Source organism: Heteronotia binoei, chromosome 10 (genome assembly GCF_032191835.1).
Source record: "Heteronotia binoei isolate CCM8104 ecotype False Entrance Well chromosome 10, APGP_CSIRO_Hbin_v1, whole genome shotgun sequence".
Taxonomy (NCBI): domain Eukaryota; kingdom Metazoa; phylum Chordata; class Lepidosauria; order Squamata; family Gekkonidae; genus Heteronotia; species Heteronotia binoei.
Window position 1 is genome coordinate 29082026 of NC_083232.1, and position 17452 is coordinate 29099477.

Genomic DNA, 17452 nt, shown 5'->3' on the forward strand with positions numbered 1-17452 from the left:
TCCCATGCAAAATGCATATGCACTTAATTTTGTATTGCAAATATTTCCATATGTCTTATCAATTGAGCTAATTCTGATGCATTAATTAATTAATCCTGATGCCTTTGTGCAATGTTGGTGTCTGGACACAAAGTGTTCTTGCTTGGTTAAAAGTCATTATCTTCCCTCACTCTTTAGCTGAAGCTGAAATCTGTATGTAAAAAGGCAAATGCTTGTTCATAACTCTTGTATGGTCCAGTTATTAAATAAATTGCATATAACCTTTCCCAAGGATTGCTGCACCAGTTTGTAATTTGTTCGGATTGTGTATACTGACTATTATAGAAGCAATTCACAAGGCGAGATGTTATACCAATGCTGAAGGGCTTTACCTCAAATTTGCACATAACATTATGATCAGGACATGGCAACCAAAGCTGTGCACAGTATTCCAAATGAGGCAGCAACATACCTCTATACAGGAGCATTACAATTTTAGTTGTTATATATTCAGTACCTGTCTGAATAACTCCAGCACAGAGTTTGCCTTTTTTCACTGCTGCTGCACATTGAGTCATTGTTTTCAGTTAGCTACTGGTTGCAAACATGCACGGAAATGTCTTGCACATTCAGGGAGTCCAGAGACACACAGCCCAGTCTCTTCTCTGCTCCAACTTGCAAAGAGGTTCACAAACCCCACCCTGATTTGTAGCACAATTTGTCAAAACCAAAATGTGGATCTGGAAGAAGTTACAAACTTTGCTAGGGGCAGGTGGGAGAAACGGCAGCATTCAAGAAGTGTGCACAATACAACATAGAACCCTCTTTGGCATGCAAAATGCTGAGCAACAGCAACCAAACGAAACCACATTCCCACATTTGAACCAAAGAATCCATCACAGATTTTACCTGCCAGGATCACTTTGCCCAGATGGGTCAGTTTCACTTTGCTTGCTGGACCAGCAGTGGCTAAGCAGTGAGGTCTGAAGAAAGGGTTAAGGTAAGAAAGGGACGCTGAATTCACAGCTGCAAAGAAAAAAGCCACACAAAGAGAGAGCACCTACTCCAGAGAGCAGAGAAGAAATGGGGCTCCAGCTCCCAGCCCCACCTCAACCCAAACTTGCCCACCATTGAGCGCCTAGCACAATTTGTGCAGGGAGACTCCACTTAAAGGGGCGGAGTGCCTGACTGCCATTTCAGGTAGCAATGCAACTTGGTTCTCCTGCATGCTGCGTATGTTTACAAGACACACACAGTCAGTAGTGCCTGCCCACAGGTGCCAGCTGAGCAAGAGGACAGGGTACCCGTAAGGAAGCACCCCTGCATTCAGGATGAAATGCTGTGCATCTAGGGGAAGAAATCCATGTGTGTTTACTCACAAACTCACATTAGAGGGAACTATGGCCAAAATATTCTTAAATATGACAGAATAAATGAAGGTTAGAGAACAAATGACAAAGAGGAAAAATTCTCTTTTTTTCATTATAAAGCACAAATTTTCTACTGAAGCTTTTTCTTAAAGTCTAATAACATCGCACAACATATTGGATCTCAAATCATCTTATTTATTGAGCAGCAAGACCCGACATCCTTGTTTTGGTTTTATTTCACTCCTCGTGGAAGTATGGAAACCATTCTTCAGAGATTTTCAGGAATTCTTTTAAGACCTAAAGAGTAAGCCGGGATTAATTTTAATAGGCTTTCTCTCAGTGGACAACAATTATTTATATTTTCTATAAACTGTGTTAAAATTAGGGGAAAATTGAATGCACACTTAGCATATGTAACAGCCTGTTTCCTCTCTGCATTTCTGCATATGTAACAGCCTCAGTTTCCTCTCTCAATTTTTCTTAGATGTTTTAGAAAAACCTTCACTGTGGCCAGAGAACATTCAGCTCCCTCTTCTATATGCTAGTCCATGATGTCATTGTCCCCCCTGCTAAATCAGCTATACATCTGCTTTTACTGTTCAGTTCTATAAAACAACAGAAATCTAAGTTCATCTCTGGGCACACTGGCCTGGTTGATGTGCACTGTTAGACCTCAGAACACTCTTAAAAGCAATATCCACTGAGAACATGTCTGCCCTATTCTGTTGTCCCTTCTGCATAAATTCATATATAAAGATATTTAAAGAGCACCCATCATTTCAGTTTTATCTAAACCCTATCTCAAATCCAGCACACTTCAAACTAGAATACCACTATACAAAAAGCTGTGGAACATGCATGATAGAACCAGAAGTCTTCTCAAAGAACCCTCATTAACAGACCATTAACTTCCCTTTTTTTCTTTTCATGGCCTACATGTTGCACATTTCAATAAAGTATTTACAAAATACTTTCCTCCATTTTAGTATGTAGAGCATGTGGGGGGAAACTCTCTTTGTTTAATTAGACATTTTAGTAAATTTGTACAAAACAGTACACGTTTCCTGCTGACATCTTTTACTGTGTAACAGCCTGCTTAGCTACCTGTATACAATACTGGCTATTTAAACACAAGAAAATCAACATTCTAAAAGCAATTTGGTCTGGTAGAAATGGCAAAATTCACTAAGGGAAATGTGAAAGTGAAACTGTCACTAGGTAGCAGATCAAGAAGAATAAAGAACTGTGCTTGTTTCTGAAAGATTATGCTACAGGGGTGGTCAAACCTGGCACATTTGGCCAAAAAGTCACATAGAATAAATGTCAGATATTTGAGAGCCACAAGATATAAACATCAGATGTTTGAAAGCCACAAGAAAGGAAGGAAGGAAAATAGGGGGAGGCAGGAGGGAGGGGTAGAAAGAATGCAACTTTAACTGTAAATGCGTTTCCCAAACTGCTAGCTGGCTTGGCTTGGAGAAGTGATTTAAAGAGACAAATGCCTTCTCCAAGCCAGCTCAGGCCAGTGAGGGCTTCAAGAGTCACACAATATGTGTGAAAGAGTCACATGTGACTCCCGAGCCATAGTTTGGCCATTCAAACAAGCACTCTTTCAACAAAATTCTAAAAGAGAATAACATCAAGATTTGTGTAATACAATATGTAGTACAAATAACATCAGAAACCAGTAAGCAAATTTCAAGATTATACTATACAATATCAATAATGTATCCTGGCCACTAATACCATACAACAATCCAAGAGCAGCAGCCGACATAGGCAACAAAAGTCTCAAAAGCTGTAATGAATTCACAGCAAAAATCAATCTAGAAATCAAAAATACCAAGCGTAAGAGCAATATTAACATAGGACCAGTATTGAATAGTGTTCTTATCTCAAACACAAGACTAATTATGAGCAGTCTTATAACCTCTACAGTGGTTCATATGTAATTCCTCTACATCATTTTGGATAAACTCAAAGAGATATGATTTGGTCTTCAAGAACTTCTACTAATAATCATGGTGGTACAATAACCATTGGACCAAATATTAATAGAAACCATTATCAAGGACAGAATGAGTAGGCACATTGATGAACACGGGTTATTGAGGAAGACTCAGCATGGGATTCTGCAAGGGAAGATCTTGCCTCACTAACCTGTTACATTTCTTTGAGGGGGTGAACAAACATGTGGACAAAGGGGACCCAATAGATGTTGTTTACCTTGACTTCCAGAAAGCTTTTGATAAAGTTCCTCATCAAAGGCTCCTTAGAAAGCTCGAGAGTCATGAAGTAAAAGGACAGGTCCTCTTGAGGATCAAAAACTGGCTGAGTAATAGGAAGCAGAGAGTGAGTATAAATGGGCAGTCTTCGCAGTGGAGGACGGTAAGCAGTGGGGGTGCCGCAGGGCTCAGTACTGGGTCCCATGCTCGTTAACTTGTTCATAAATGATTTAGAGTTGGGAGTGAGTAGTGAAGTGGCCAAGTTTGCTGATGACACTAAATTGTTCAGGGTGGTGAGAACCAGAGAGGATTGTGAGGAACTCCATAGGGATCTGTTGAGGCTGGGTGAGTGGGCGTCAACGTGGCAGATGCAGTTCAATGTGGCCAAGTGCAAAGTAATGCACATTGGGGCCAAGAATCCCAGCTACAAATACAAGTTGATGGGGTGTGAACTGGCAGAGATTGACCAAGAGAGAGATCTTGGGGTCGTGGTAGATAACTCACTGAAAATGTCAAGACAGTGTGCATTTGCAATAAAAAAGGCCAACGCCATGCTGGGAATTATTAGGAAGGGAATTGAAAACAAATCAGCCAGTATCATAATGCCCCTGTATAAATCGATGGTGCGGTCTCATTTGGAGTACTGTGTGCAGTTCTGGTCGCCGCACCTCAAAAAGGATATTATAGCATTGGAGAAAGTCCAGAAAAAGGCAACTAGAATGATTAAAGGGCTGGAGCACTTTCGCTATGAAGAAAGGTTGAAACGCTTGGGACTCTTTAGCTTGGAGAAACGTCGACTGCAGGGTGACATGATAGAGGTTTACAAAATAATGCATGGGATGGAGAAAGTAGAGAAAGAAGTACTTTTCTCCCTTTCTCACAATACAAGAACTCGTGGGCATTCGATGAAATTGCTGAGCAGACAAGTTAAAACAGATAAAAGGAAGTACTTCTTCACCCAAAGGGTGATTAACATGTGGAATTCACTGCCACAGGAGGTGGTGGCGGCCACAAGTATAGCCACCTTCAAGTGGGGTTTAGATAAAAATATGGAGCACAGGTCCATCAGTGGCTATTAGCCACAGTGTGTGTGTATATATAAATTTTTTTGCCACTGTGTGACACAGAGTGTTGGACTGGATGGGCCGTTGGCCTGATCCAACATGGCTTCTCTTATGTTCTTATGTTCTTAATAGAGTGGAGTCCAAAAGCCTTGGAAAATTTGGAGCCCAAAAGCCTCTGGAAAATTGTGTGGAGCCCAAAAGCCTCTGGAAAATTTACAAACCAATGCAGAACAGTACATCAGGCGTAATGTGAGTTGTGAAGATTTGAATTTGCATCACTTGCTTCACACTAAAACTTCTTCCTCATTGTTTCTCTTGTGTCCAACCTGCTGATTGAGTTCCACAATGAATTTGAATGGGGGCAAAGTTGCCTCTCGTCATGCAGCATGTCTGTGACATGACCTATTTCACCCCCTCACAGCCATTTGGGGTCATCAATCATACATGCTGACCCTGCCTACCACCCTCCGTCTGTCTCATTTAGAAGCTGCATATTTTTGCTGCATTTTTTCCATCATTTACTTAGCTTGTGCTTCTCTGTGTGTGTTTGTGTGTGTGCACGAGCATGCTTCAAACACAGAACATCTGCCATGGTATTGTTAAAAAAATCCAAAACATTGAAGATATGAGATTATTTCTTCAGGGTTCTGAGGCATAGGCATAGACTTGTAGGAGTTAACTAGTCTGAGAATATACTCTATCTCTGCAAGGGACACAAAATGTTGCAGGTATGATACAAAAAGAATCTCAGCCATAAGTTTAGTCAAGGTACAGGCTTAGAAAAGGCAATGGAGCACACTGATTTCCTTGGATTCCAAAGAACCAGATAATGCTCTGGACTTGATGAGTGGGTCAGAATACTCTCCCCAAGAGTTTTGTTGGCCTCTCAATATTATTATCCCTGGAATCAGCCCAGAGTCAGACAAGTTACATAGTAAGCAAAAGTTCCATCCATGGCTCTTTCTTCAATGTGTAGAGGAATGCCTTGGAACTCAGGGAGAACAGGTGTGCTGCTGCAATTGTCATTGGAAGGGAAGAATCTGAGGGGACCAAGCAGCCCCTTTCAGCTGGGGCTGCCTGAAAAACAATTGAAGAGGAACTAGGAGTTATGCCTCTATAAAAACTTAGAGACTCAAAGAATGAATACTAACACCTTATCCTTTGGCAAGTGATATTGTTCCACTATACTGCAATGAGACTTCCTCAGTCTCTTGGAATTGTTTAGATCATGCCCTACTATCAGTGGTTGTGTTTTTAATAATAATAATAATAATAATACCTTTTATTTATATCCCGCCCTCCCCGCCGAGGCAGGCTCAGGGCGGCTATTTTACTTCATTAGTGGTCTCTAACTTTTCTCCATAATTCTCTTAGATTTTTTGGCCATGGACTTAGGAGATCCCATCTTGATATGCATGGAGAAGAAAATGTCACTAGAGTTAACGTGTGGCCCATCTTAGCTGACCTAGAATTCCAGGTAGCTGAAGAAAAAAAGAACAGAAAGAGGTTGTACAATAAGAAGTAGCTTTCACCCTCCTTCCCTACTATGTGACAAGAAGGCTGCATTTGGATCCCTTTCAACTGAGCCTTGGGGCTTTGTAAGTCCATTAAAGCAGGTCTAAGTTTCTCATTATAGACCTATCAAACAGGCACTGATTAGATCCAATGGGGTTGGTATCAGCATACCCTAAGGTGAGGCAGCTGCTAGGGTCCAAAGCTTCTGCCAGGGCCCACTGACTTCCACCTCCACATTCTTCCCCTGCCATCCTGCCACATGCCCTTCTCCCCCTCCTTTCACAAGCTGTCCTCCAGTGGCATCTGTGTTCCTGCCTGAATATGCTGCCTTGTGCCTCTAGGATAGGTAGTATACCGTGGTGGGAGCATTTTGCCAGTGGGGAAGAACAGGTGGGGAGAAACACTGTAGGTGGAGAAGTACAGGCCTGGTGAGCATGCAAATTAGTAGGCAGGAAGAGAAGTGTAAGCAGAGAGCCTGAAGGCAGGCAAAGGAGGACTCCCCAAATGATCTCTGCCCAGGCCCCCCAAAGCCTGGAAATCGCCCTGAGATCCAAGTGTGCAGAGACAAAAAGAGAGTGACTGCTGAGCCAAGAGACTATTCCCCAGTAACCAATTAGGTAATCTATGGAGGAAAAGCCTGCAAAAAACTCCAGCAATCCTAACCCACCCCTCACCAGAAGCTCAGAGAAGAGAACAATGATCCAGATAACAAAGGGGAAGGACCAGAAACAGAGCAGATCCACCCACATGCCTTTCACTTTGCACATGATTAGCTATTCATCAATACTCAGTGATTAGCTATTCACCAATAATTCCTGCACTGGCTGGAAGATACTACTACTGCTTAGCAACTACAAGGGCACTGAGCAATGCATACAAAGGACTATCCTGACCATGATCCATACAACCATAAGATAGATGGGTCAGAGAAAAGGAGCTCTAGTGAAGATTGCAAGGCTGTCCCAAGCTCTAGAGTTGTAAGCTACAGAAGCAGGAGAGGAATGAAAGAAAAAAAAAAGCAATTGAGATGTGCACTGCCAAATGCTCTTTACCACATATGAACAAACCATTCAGTGCTTCCAAAGCATCTCCACCACCCAACCCTATCCCTTCACTGAAAAGCAGATAACTATGGCAAAAGGGAGACAAACAGTAGATGAGAGATACAGGAAGTTCAAGCATAGGATCCAACGCAAATGACTCAGGAACATACAAAAGCAACACAGATGCACAACAACTGTATGAACACACTAAATGCTAGTTCCAGCAGCCATCAAAACCGGGCAGAACCAGAACTGACTCTCCATATGATGAGGTGCTTTCAAATATAATAGCCAGTGCCACTGCAAAGAAAAATGTATTTGGAAATAACTGGGAGCCTATAACACTGGGATCAACTCTCAATCTAGTCAAACTATAGCTTGCTGAAAGTCATTACATATTTGTACCATAACGCTACTGGAAAAAAACAGATGTATTGAGTGCTCTGTCTTTCATGTAGACCCATTATGAACCATAATAAAGTGGTTTAAGAATAGAATATAGATTTATCCTCAGCATACACTGCTTTGAAAAGATTTGACCATGTACACACTTCCATTTATTAGGTGATTCAAAACTTTAAAGCATCCATTTATCCTATGTTAAAGAACTCCTTATGCTAGTCAAGCAGAAAAGAAGTTTAATGCTGTTGCAAAAGAGAAAGCGTATTTACAGGCAAAGTTTTACAGAATCAGAGTCTGAAGAAAATATGATATACCTACATGAACTCTCCTGCAGGCATAATATGTGCCTAAATCTAAAATACAGCCGCATTATATATGTATTTCTTGAAAACTACTGGTGGATATTCTATTAAGAGGCAAATTGTTTCACTGCTAAATTATCTTACAAGCAAAATATTAATGCTTAACCTACATCTACTATCCTGCAATGCTTTTTTTCTGAGTTCTAGATTCTATAAAATTTTCATATTTTAAAAAAACATAGGAAGACATGTGTTAGTTTTTGGGTACAGTTCAAATCCTGCTCAATTCAGCAAACGTCATCCTATCCATTTAAAAGGCTTTCAATCAGATCCTGAACAGCAGGGTGTTTACAGAAAGTAATCATTAAATATATCTTAGATATACCCTTATATACCCTTCCTTTTACCTGCTGGCATGCATCATCCTCACAATGTGACTCAGGGAGGGGAGGTATTTAAATACCACCCCTCACCCTCAAGTTGCACTGCAATAGCAGAATGCCCCAGTATTTAAAGAGACATATGCTGATGCATGCCACCTCTGCAGCACAACTTATGGAGGGAAGGGTAGGTATTCAAGCATAATTAGATTACTACCACTAAACAAACTCAGTAATCTGATTAGTGGTAATCTAATTAAGACCACTGTTCCCAGTGTTTGCTGAAAATTTTCTGGCTATGGGGGATTTATATCTACATACCACACTATATAAAGAACTGATAAACATTAAGGATACTGCAAATTCAGCAGCAAATAAAAACTATGAGTACATTTACGAATGTCCAAATCCTCAGATAAATTATAGTTAGGCCACTTATCAGTAACCATGCAATTCTGCTATAGCAAGCAAATGACAAACTAAACATGCAACTGCTCTTAGAATTTTCTGTTCTATTTTTTCAGTGGCCTGTAGTCACAGCTCTGCCATGTTCTATTCCATTTTGGCCAATTTTCACCCAGCCATTTGCACTGTATTGCTTCACCTGTGGCTACTACACTAAAGATTCATGTAGCAGATGCCATCAATTGTTTTAGTAATGGTTAGGTTATGTTTATACTGGAATTTTATATTACAAATTATTATATTTACATTTTAATTATGTTTTATATTTCAACTATATATTATTTTAATTGTGTTGTAACCCACCCTGCCTGAGCCTGCTTGAGGGAAGGGCAGGCTAAAAAAATTGGACAAATATAATAAATAAATGAATAAATAGGCATTAGGAGTGTGCAAAAAAAAACCCTGTCTTTTTTCGGTTCAGGTCGATTGGGCTAAAAAAAGGTATTTCCAAAAACTCCCAAGTCTCAATACCAGTATGGTAATATGAATCTGGGATTTTTTGAAAATCCCAATTTTTTTCAGGTCCAATAGACCTGAGAAGAAAAATACCAATTTCAAAGAAGCCAGTCCACCCCTGGGACTCGCTTGGCTTCTCCTGAGGCACTGGCTTGGCTTTTCCCCACTGCATGCAGATGTGGCTGGGAGGGCTTCTCCTGCAGACCGCACTTTAAACCATGCTGGAGAAGCTGACCCCAGGATCTGCATGCAGCAGGGAGATCTCTCCCTAGTGCATGCAGACCTGGCTGGGAGGGCTTTTCCTGCAGCACAGTTTAAACTGCACCACAGAAGTTAGACCCAGGATCTGTGTGCAGAGAGGAGGCAAGAGAGGATCAGCTGGGACAGTGGGAGCTGAGAGCTCCATGCCAGCTTGGCTGGGGCTGGTTCCTGTTGCCAAGCTGCAAGAGGAGTCTGCTCCAGCTGAGGTGGTGTAGAGCTTTCAGTTCCTGCTGCACCAGCCAATTCTGGATTGGCTCCTCTTGCAGCTTGGTTTAAACTGACCTGCAAGAAGAGCCTACTAGTCATTCAATATAGCTGAATATATCCAAATAAAAGCCAGAAAAAATTGCTTTATTCAGACTCAGATATACTGGCAGCCAATCAGATTGTCTAATCTGCATTTGGGTTAAATAATACCCAGAAAATACCAGTAAAGTATTTTTTTCAGGAATTTTTTGGCTCAGTTTATGCCGAATGTACACTACTAGTAGATATGCATCTCTCTGGTACATTTTTATCCTGCCTTTTCTTCATGGAACTCAGAAGAACTATACATTGTTCTCACTTGCCCTTCTGAGGTTGGTTAGGCTGAAAGTGAGTGACTGGTTCAAAGTCACTCATGAATGAGTCACATGGCGGTATAGGTGGATTTGAATCCAAGTCTCCCAGATCCTAATCCAATACATTTACTCCACATCAGCAGAGTTTCCCATACTTCTAACAATACTATTTGTGTATCACTCCCATATTAACAATATTCATAAGTGATGGTTGACATTTTACCTACATAAAAATATGAATAGCATTACAATGTAGCATAAATTTTGAAATTTACTTACCCTTTCACCACTGAACGTTGTTTTTTCAATTCTGCAGACTCTTTGGGTTTTATAACACCTTTGGCATCAGTCTTTGAGGGCTGCAGGAATAATATAATACAATTACACAGAAAAGTAAGACAGAATAAATAATAGGAAAAAAATATTCTATTTATTCCATGTATCACACCCTCTTTCATACAAGGCACCCATATTCTTTAGCAATATTTCTCAACTGATAGATGTTATTTCAGAAAACTATTTGCAAGTTGAAGGAATGCATCTACATTCTAGTAAAAACTGTTTCTTCACCACTCCCTTTGCAGAATATGATGCTTAAAAGCTCATAAATATGTGCTGAGATCATGGCCCTACTTGTTCATTTGTGGCTGTTCTGTTGTCACTTAGATTGTGACTCCCTGCAGAAAGCCTGAAAGGCTGAAAGAAAGTAATAGACTTCCTTGAGTTCTAAGATGTTGATGTTTTAAATCAGGGATTCTATGGGAGTCTAAAGACCACTGGATGTTTGATGCATGCAGTGATCCCATCATCCCATGAAGGAGACATTTATTGTTACTACAAGATCTGTGAACAAGATCCCAAAAGGAGTTCCTTCTAGTAAATAGAAGCAGATAGAAAATGGCATTTGATACGTTTGAGAATGAATGGCTTGTAACTAATGGATGGAAGAATGCCAATCTGGCAACATTTGTGATTTGAGCCATAGATAACAAGGTATCCAATGTCACACCCAAACTTGCTCCATCAAGAGCTGGAAGTTGGACCCCCTCTTCCACCACCCCCTGAGTCCTGGCATAGGACCTCCAACTTTGATGTATTTAGTTTCAGCCAACTCTGTTTCAACCACCCAACCACAGCCTCTAGAGTCATATATCTGGGACAGCCATCCATTAGCTAAGTGTCATTAGCATATTGATGGTAACTCAGCCTAAAGCTTTGTACCAACTGGGAAGAATCGCCCCTTGTGGGACACCACATACCAAAGGGTAATGAGGTGAGACTCTTTCCCCAAGTGCCACCCTCTGCCCCCAACAGTGGAAAAAACAGAAAAGCCACTGTAAGACTGTCCTATGAATCCCCACCAGTGAAGCAGTGGTCATAAAATCGTAATCAACCATCTCAAATTCTGCTAACAAATCAAGTAATAACAGTAGTGCTAATCCACCTCCAGTGCCTCCAGAGGTCATCTGTAAGGACAAACAATGCCATCTCTGTCCCATAGCCAGGGCAGAAGCCAGAATGAAATGGATCCAGGATCAAAGAGTCATTCAGGAAAGCCTGGAGCTGTTCAGCTACTGCTCTTTCAACTACCTTACCCAGAATAGATAGGTTCAGAACTGGGCGGCAGTTAATGGGATCAATGGGATCCAATGATGGTTGCTTTTAAGAGTGGTCTCACCACACCATCCATTAAGGCTCTTGGGAAAGTCTGTGATCACAGGGACATGTTGATAATATCTACCATCTTCCCAAGTAAGTATTGTCACCACCACCCCACCTTGTCCTTTCAACCTGGACTGGTGGAGGACCAAGAACCCCAAGCGAGCCAGTACTTTCAGGGCAACCATCTCACCCTCTCTCACACAGGACTCAGCCATGTATGCTGGGTCCATGTTCTGTGTTGCAAAATAATTTTGCAAAGTTGAAGTCTTATTTTTAATAGATCTGGTGTTACACAGCATCAGTGCAGAAAAAATGTATGTTTTCCTAGCCCCACTACTAAGCATATCACAGGATGGGACAAAGGTTGGAATGGGATCAAGCATAACTGTATCTCCACCTTCTTCCATTATAATGCCTTGTCCTATCACCATACCTCCTATGTTCCCATATTACTGGGATTCCCGACTATAGTGGCATCTCTCCAATCAGCTTCACCCACTGCACCATACACACAAACACCAATCCACTAACCCACTAGATCTAGCCAAAACAACTGCCTAACACAACTAATTAATTAACAATACCTATTCTACCTATTAATCACTGGCTTGGTCCAGAATGGTTGACTCAATGGCTTCTTCCCTCCCACTCCCCTTGCCCCGTCCTCTGTTTCAGCTGCCTGCCTGCTGCATGTATTTTCAGCAGTTAACTACCCAGCTTCAAAAGAAAAGATGAGTGAAATTATCTAGGGAAAAACTATGACTATAGATAGCAAAGTTTCAAATGTTGCTTTCTAAAAAGTAACCTATATTTAATATTTAAAATAATAATAAAGATTTCTTACGGTCTCTGATTTTCCAGGTTGTTTTGGAAGTTTTTCTGAACCAGTAGAGGGTATTTTATGAACAGAGGTACGTTCAATTTCAGACAAATCTGTCCCTATTTTCTTGCCTTTACCGTCTTTTGCTTGCAGTGCTGCGGAAATTTCTTGACTTTTTCCAGGTAATGTTTCACTTGCTTTTACAGTGTCAAGCTTCGATACTTTCTGAACTGTTCCATCAATAACAGATACTTTGCCTTTAAGCTTTGTTCCTTTCTTGCTTTTCTTAGGTAACTCTTTTTCAGTTTCTTCAAGAGCTTTATAAGTGAACTCCCAATCTGGAATATCTGGGGGTATTTCAGTAAATTGACCCCTAGCTATATTAGCTTCCTATTTTAAAAAAGTTAAACACAAAAGGTACTTTAATTTGTAATTTACAACTACGTACAGCAACCACATCTGATTTCAAAGTCTTTAACTTCTTGCCATATAAGAGCAGATGTCTAAAGTTTTGTGAATGTCAGTATTTTCCTTTAAATGTTGACAAAAACACATTTTGTTATTCTCAAAATACCACTATTCAGTCATGTAAATGTAACTGTTAATATACGGGTATGTCTGAAAAGCAGAGAAATTAATTTAAATAGAGATATTCATCTTACTTTGGATATTGAGTTGGATCCAATTGAGGGGGTTGCTGGTGAAAAATGGAGGGGTGTGTGTGTTTCTTTGACTACCAAAAGGCTATATTAGGGGTGGCCAAACTTGCTTAATGTAAGAGCCACATAGAATACACATCAGATGTCTGAGAGCTGCAAGACAGGGAGGGAGGGAGGGAAGAAAGCAAATAGATGGGGAAGGGAAAGGTGGAAAGAAAGCAACTTTAACTTTAAATGCATTCTCCAAGCCACCAACTGGCTTGGCTTGGAGAAGGATTTTAAAGAGAGAAATACCTTCTCCAAACTGGCTGACAGGATGGTGGGGGCTTTGAGAGCCACACAATATGTGTGAAAGAGCCGCATGTGGCTCCTGAGCCACAGTTTGGCCACCTTTGAGCTATATGCAGGATAATGGAATCCATATTAACAAAACCCATGTGCGACAGGAGTTGTAATTAGAAGGGGAATGGACCAAGACCAAGTGCCCGAGTGTGGCAGTGACTAAGTGTAACAATGTGTCCTGTACTGAGGTGTGTATGGGACCTGCAAAATCCCATACATATGGTATACAAGCATATTTTGGGGACAGAACCAAGTTTGAAATAAAATGCAACAAAGCGGAGGAAGGACACATTAGTGGATGAAATCTTACAGATGCTCCAAAATGATGTGTCAGTTCCCACAATGTCAACTGTTACACAGAAAAGGAGGAACATATATTCCTTCTATAAACTCAGCCAGGACCATGGCTTACAAACAACCAAACACAGACCAATACCAATGAGAACTGGTGGCCCGAAGAGGAGGGATTTGGATTACACGGATAAAGTACATGTTCTAGTCTCCATAGACACCAGAAAAAAATGAGAAAAGAACAAACATGAATCCTCTCTAAACTGCTTATCAGAGTCTCCTCAATAGGATTTTGCTCTGAAGAGCAATATGAGGGGGAGGGGAAACAATCATGAAATCCAGCATAATATGATTTTGCAATTATCACTCGCTCCTCGGTCTGAAGTCTAGGGCCTCACAGGGGAACTCTGAAAGTTGTAGAATCTATTCTCAGTGCAGTCCTATAACTTGGCATCCTGTGGAAGCAAAAAGGAGCCAAGAAGCAGTAAGACATGTAGATGAAATTCAAATTAATGATTTGCACTACCATTCAAATTCTTTGGATACAGATTTCTAATAATAATAACTTCACATTTTTTAACACCGTCCTAAAGGTATCAAAAACTGCTGGGAGCAATACCTCTAAAACTTTCTTAAGTTTCTCTTCAAGCATTTTCTTCTCTCTTTCAAGAGACTGAATATTTGCCTACAATATAAAAAAAAATGATTAAATATTTCAATATATATTTAAGCTTTTTTTATAGCCAATATGCCATGCTCAACAAATGTACTTTCCACTCATCCCAAAGAAGTACACCAATGCATTCAGCTTTCCCATTCTAAGTCAGAAAATGTACTCCAACTGAAATTTATTGCAACCACTTAATTGGCCTTTTAAAAAGGAAGGTGCTAAAGAATGAAATAAAATGAAGTGGGATGTTTCTGTTTACATGGGGAAATGGAGACTAACAAGCATAGTTTCAGTGTGAACAAACAAAGAAATCTGCCTTGCTTGGTCATGCAACCCTGTATGATAAAGAAAGAATAACACCATCATAACAGAATAATGAGTGCTTCATACTCTATTTGGTATAAAATGATGCAGACAATGTTAAAGGACGAAGCCCTATGAGGAAAGGATGAGGGCCTTGGGAATGTTCAGTCTGGAGAAGAGCGGGTTGAGGGGGAACATGATTGCGGTATTTGAAGGACTGTCACTTGTCAAGAGATGTCTAAGCTGATCCTGCATTGAGCAAGGGGTTGGACTAGATGGCCTATATGGCCCCTTCCAATTCTGATTCTGTGATTCTATAAATGTACACATAATTAACAGTGCAATCTTAAACAGACTTATATCCTTCTAAGCCCATTGACCTCAATTAACTGAGAAAGGTATGACTCTGCATAAGGCTGCACTTCAAGTCCTCCCTGTTTTTATTCATAAATCTTTCTTTATCACTCTCTGTCAGTTCCCCCTATTTCCCAGTCTTAAATGTTATACTGCTTTCCTCCCCTCCCAACTTTAAAATCATAGATTTAGTCATTCTACCCTTGAAAAACTACTGAGAATGATCAGAACTTTAAAAACCTATTAAAATGTTTAACTCACAAATCAATACCAAGGTGGGTAAAACTTTGGAAATCTACACTCAGGTCAGGGGCATTCAGAGCAGAGGTTTTTTAAAAAAGGAAAAAAGCAACTGGAGGAAGCCTATTTAAAACAGGAAAAAGGTGCAGGAGAGGAAGGGTTCAACCTCCAGCATCAGGGTCCCAATCCAAACTGGGGATACCACAGCTACTGTTTATAAAAGTTTAATAAAATAGGAGATCCAGTATGTCTTCTCCAATGCAGGAAATAAAAGGGGAGGTGACATTTGAAGGGAAGAAAGTGGTATGCAGACAGCGAAAGATTGAGGGACTGAAATGTTATTTGGCAATAAAAACATACTGGAGATCAATTTATAATGTTTAAGTGTTTCCTCTAGTTTATTCCTAACACTATCTGGAACACTGACATATATCAAGTTCAGCTATAGCATTACAACCTTGAAATCTCCAGAATATTTGAAATCCCAGCTTCAATTCTGAAATTATACAGTGAAGAGGGACCCCTGAATAATTAATGAATACACCTATAATAAATGAAATATGCTCTTGCCTTTAAAAGCAAAAAGAATGACTGATGCAACATTTAGAGTGACTGCTGGAGGCCACATAGCCCAAAATGGGTGTGAATTCAAGGTTGTAAAAATAGATAAGAGAGGCCCTAAGAAGCTTCTGCTAAACTGATAAGGCATGGAGACAGCGGAGTGGAAAATACTAGAAATTACAGGAAGGAGGGACATGTTAAGTAGATAAGGGGGGAGGCTTGCCTGCTTGTTTCGGGGTTGAATAAAAATGGCTTGCATGAGGAAAATTTAACTTAGTCATTTTGGGGGCTATGCCCGACTAAATTCTGCTTTGATGTCAAATTAAATCGTTTCATACCAAGCAATGTGTGGGTCTCCGTTATTTACCTGCTACAACAGCACATACCACTGACAATGCTCTACATATAATATAGGCTTATTATAGCTCTGGAGCACCTTTAAAATTAGCAACTTTTTGACATTTACAACTATATACATTGTATCTAATCCTCAAACCTCTGTGCAGACATGGAAGAAGTTAAGAGATCTGTCCTGTTAAAGTAAATATTCATCCTTGCCAACCCTTTTTCTGGAGAAAGCTTATATTTTAAAAGCTCAGTCAAATACAGCTGCAGGACACTTTGTCTTTTCAGGAATCTCTCTGATCTTATGCATTTATTACCTGTGCTATAGCTAAATCTTCTTTCACTTTCACAGCTTCAGAGTCTTTTACCTTCTGAGGCTTTTTCCCCCTGTAATTTGGAACATATAGAATAACAAATTAACAATTAGGTCAAGAAGTTATGCAAAACATTTGGATTATGAAACTGGCCTTCCCAATCAGCAGATATAAACACCAACTCTTTGTTCCTCTGGACAGACATGTCAGAAAATATAATGCTAACTAGCACAGTAACTAACCTAAAAAATGAGCAACCAGTTATACAGTAAATCAGTAAAGAGAAAAATGTTTTTAAATTACTCTGTTGCCATATTTGGTGAGTGTGATCTAAAATTAAGTAGATTATGTATGTAATATTTTTTCTATAGCTGGACCTTACTTTTCTCCCTGTGCACTAGTTCTCTCTTCAATTTTTGCTTTCTCCTTTTCCAGTCTCGCTAATAATTTTTTCCTGGTATCTGCTGATCCTTTTTCTTGCTGCAATAGAGGATATAAATTTGCTTTATCTGTCAATCTGCACAGTCATATATTTGAAAGTGTGTACAAGCAGGCAAGAGCACACACAGATCATTTGAAAGAGCTCTGACAGAACAAGGGACTGAGATCCACTATGTGGAATCAATTCTCTGTTGTTCAATGAACAGAAAAATTCTATATTACAAAAGTTCAGATGGCTAAATGCCCCACCGCCACTTCTGAACAGCTCATGCAGAACTGCCTGGAGAACCATATTGCAGAGCACTTTCTAGTACTAGAAGCTTTTGAGAGAGGTGGGTACACCCATGTCAATAATACTTTAGATATCAGAACTCCTAACAGAAGATTGGAACACCGTTTTGAAACCTTCCTTTCCAGTAAAGTCTATT

At 40.1% G+C, this 17452-nt stretch overlaps 1 protein-coding gene across 1 annotated transcript in view; it reads right to left on the reverse strand.

Moving 5' to 3' along the window:
* Positions 1-1462: 1462 nt before the first annotated feature.
* Positions 1463-17452, reverse strand: part of CCDC7 (coiled-coil domain containing 7) — a 51770-nt gene continuing 35780 nt past the window's right edge. Inside the window, exons 10-15 of the mRNA XM_060248334.1 lie at positions 16966-17063; positions 16587-16656; positions 14416-14481; positions 12529-12894; positions 10302-10381; positions 1463-1646 (exon numbers count right to left, since the gene is read on the reverse strand). Coding sequence (XP_060104317.1) covers positions 1640-1646; positions 10302-10381; positions 12529-12894; positions 14416-14481; positions 16587-16656; positions 16966-17063 — 687 coding nt within the window. The 3' untranslated portion in view covers positions 1463-1639. The remainder of the gene's footprint in view (positions 1647-10301; positions 10382-12528; positions 12895-14415; positions 14482-16586; positions 16657-16965; positions 17064-17452) is intronic.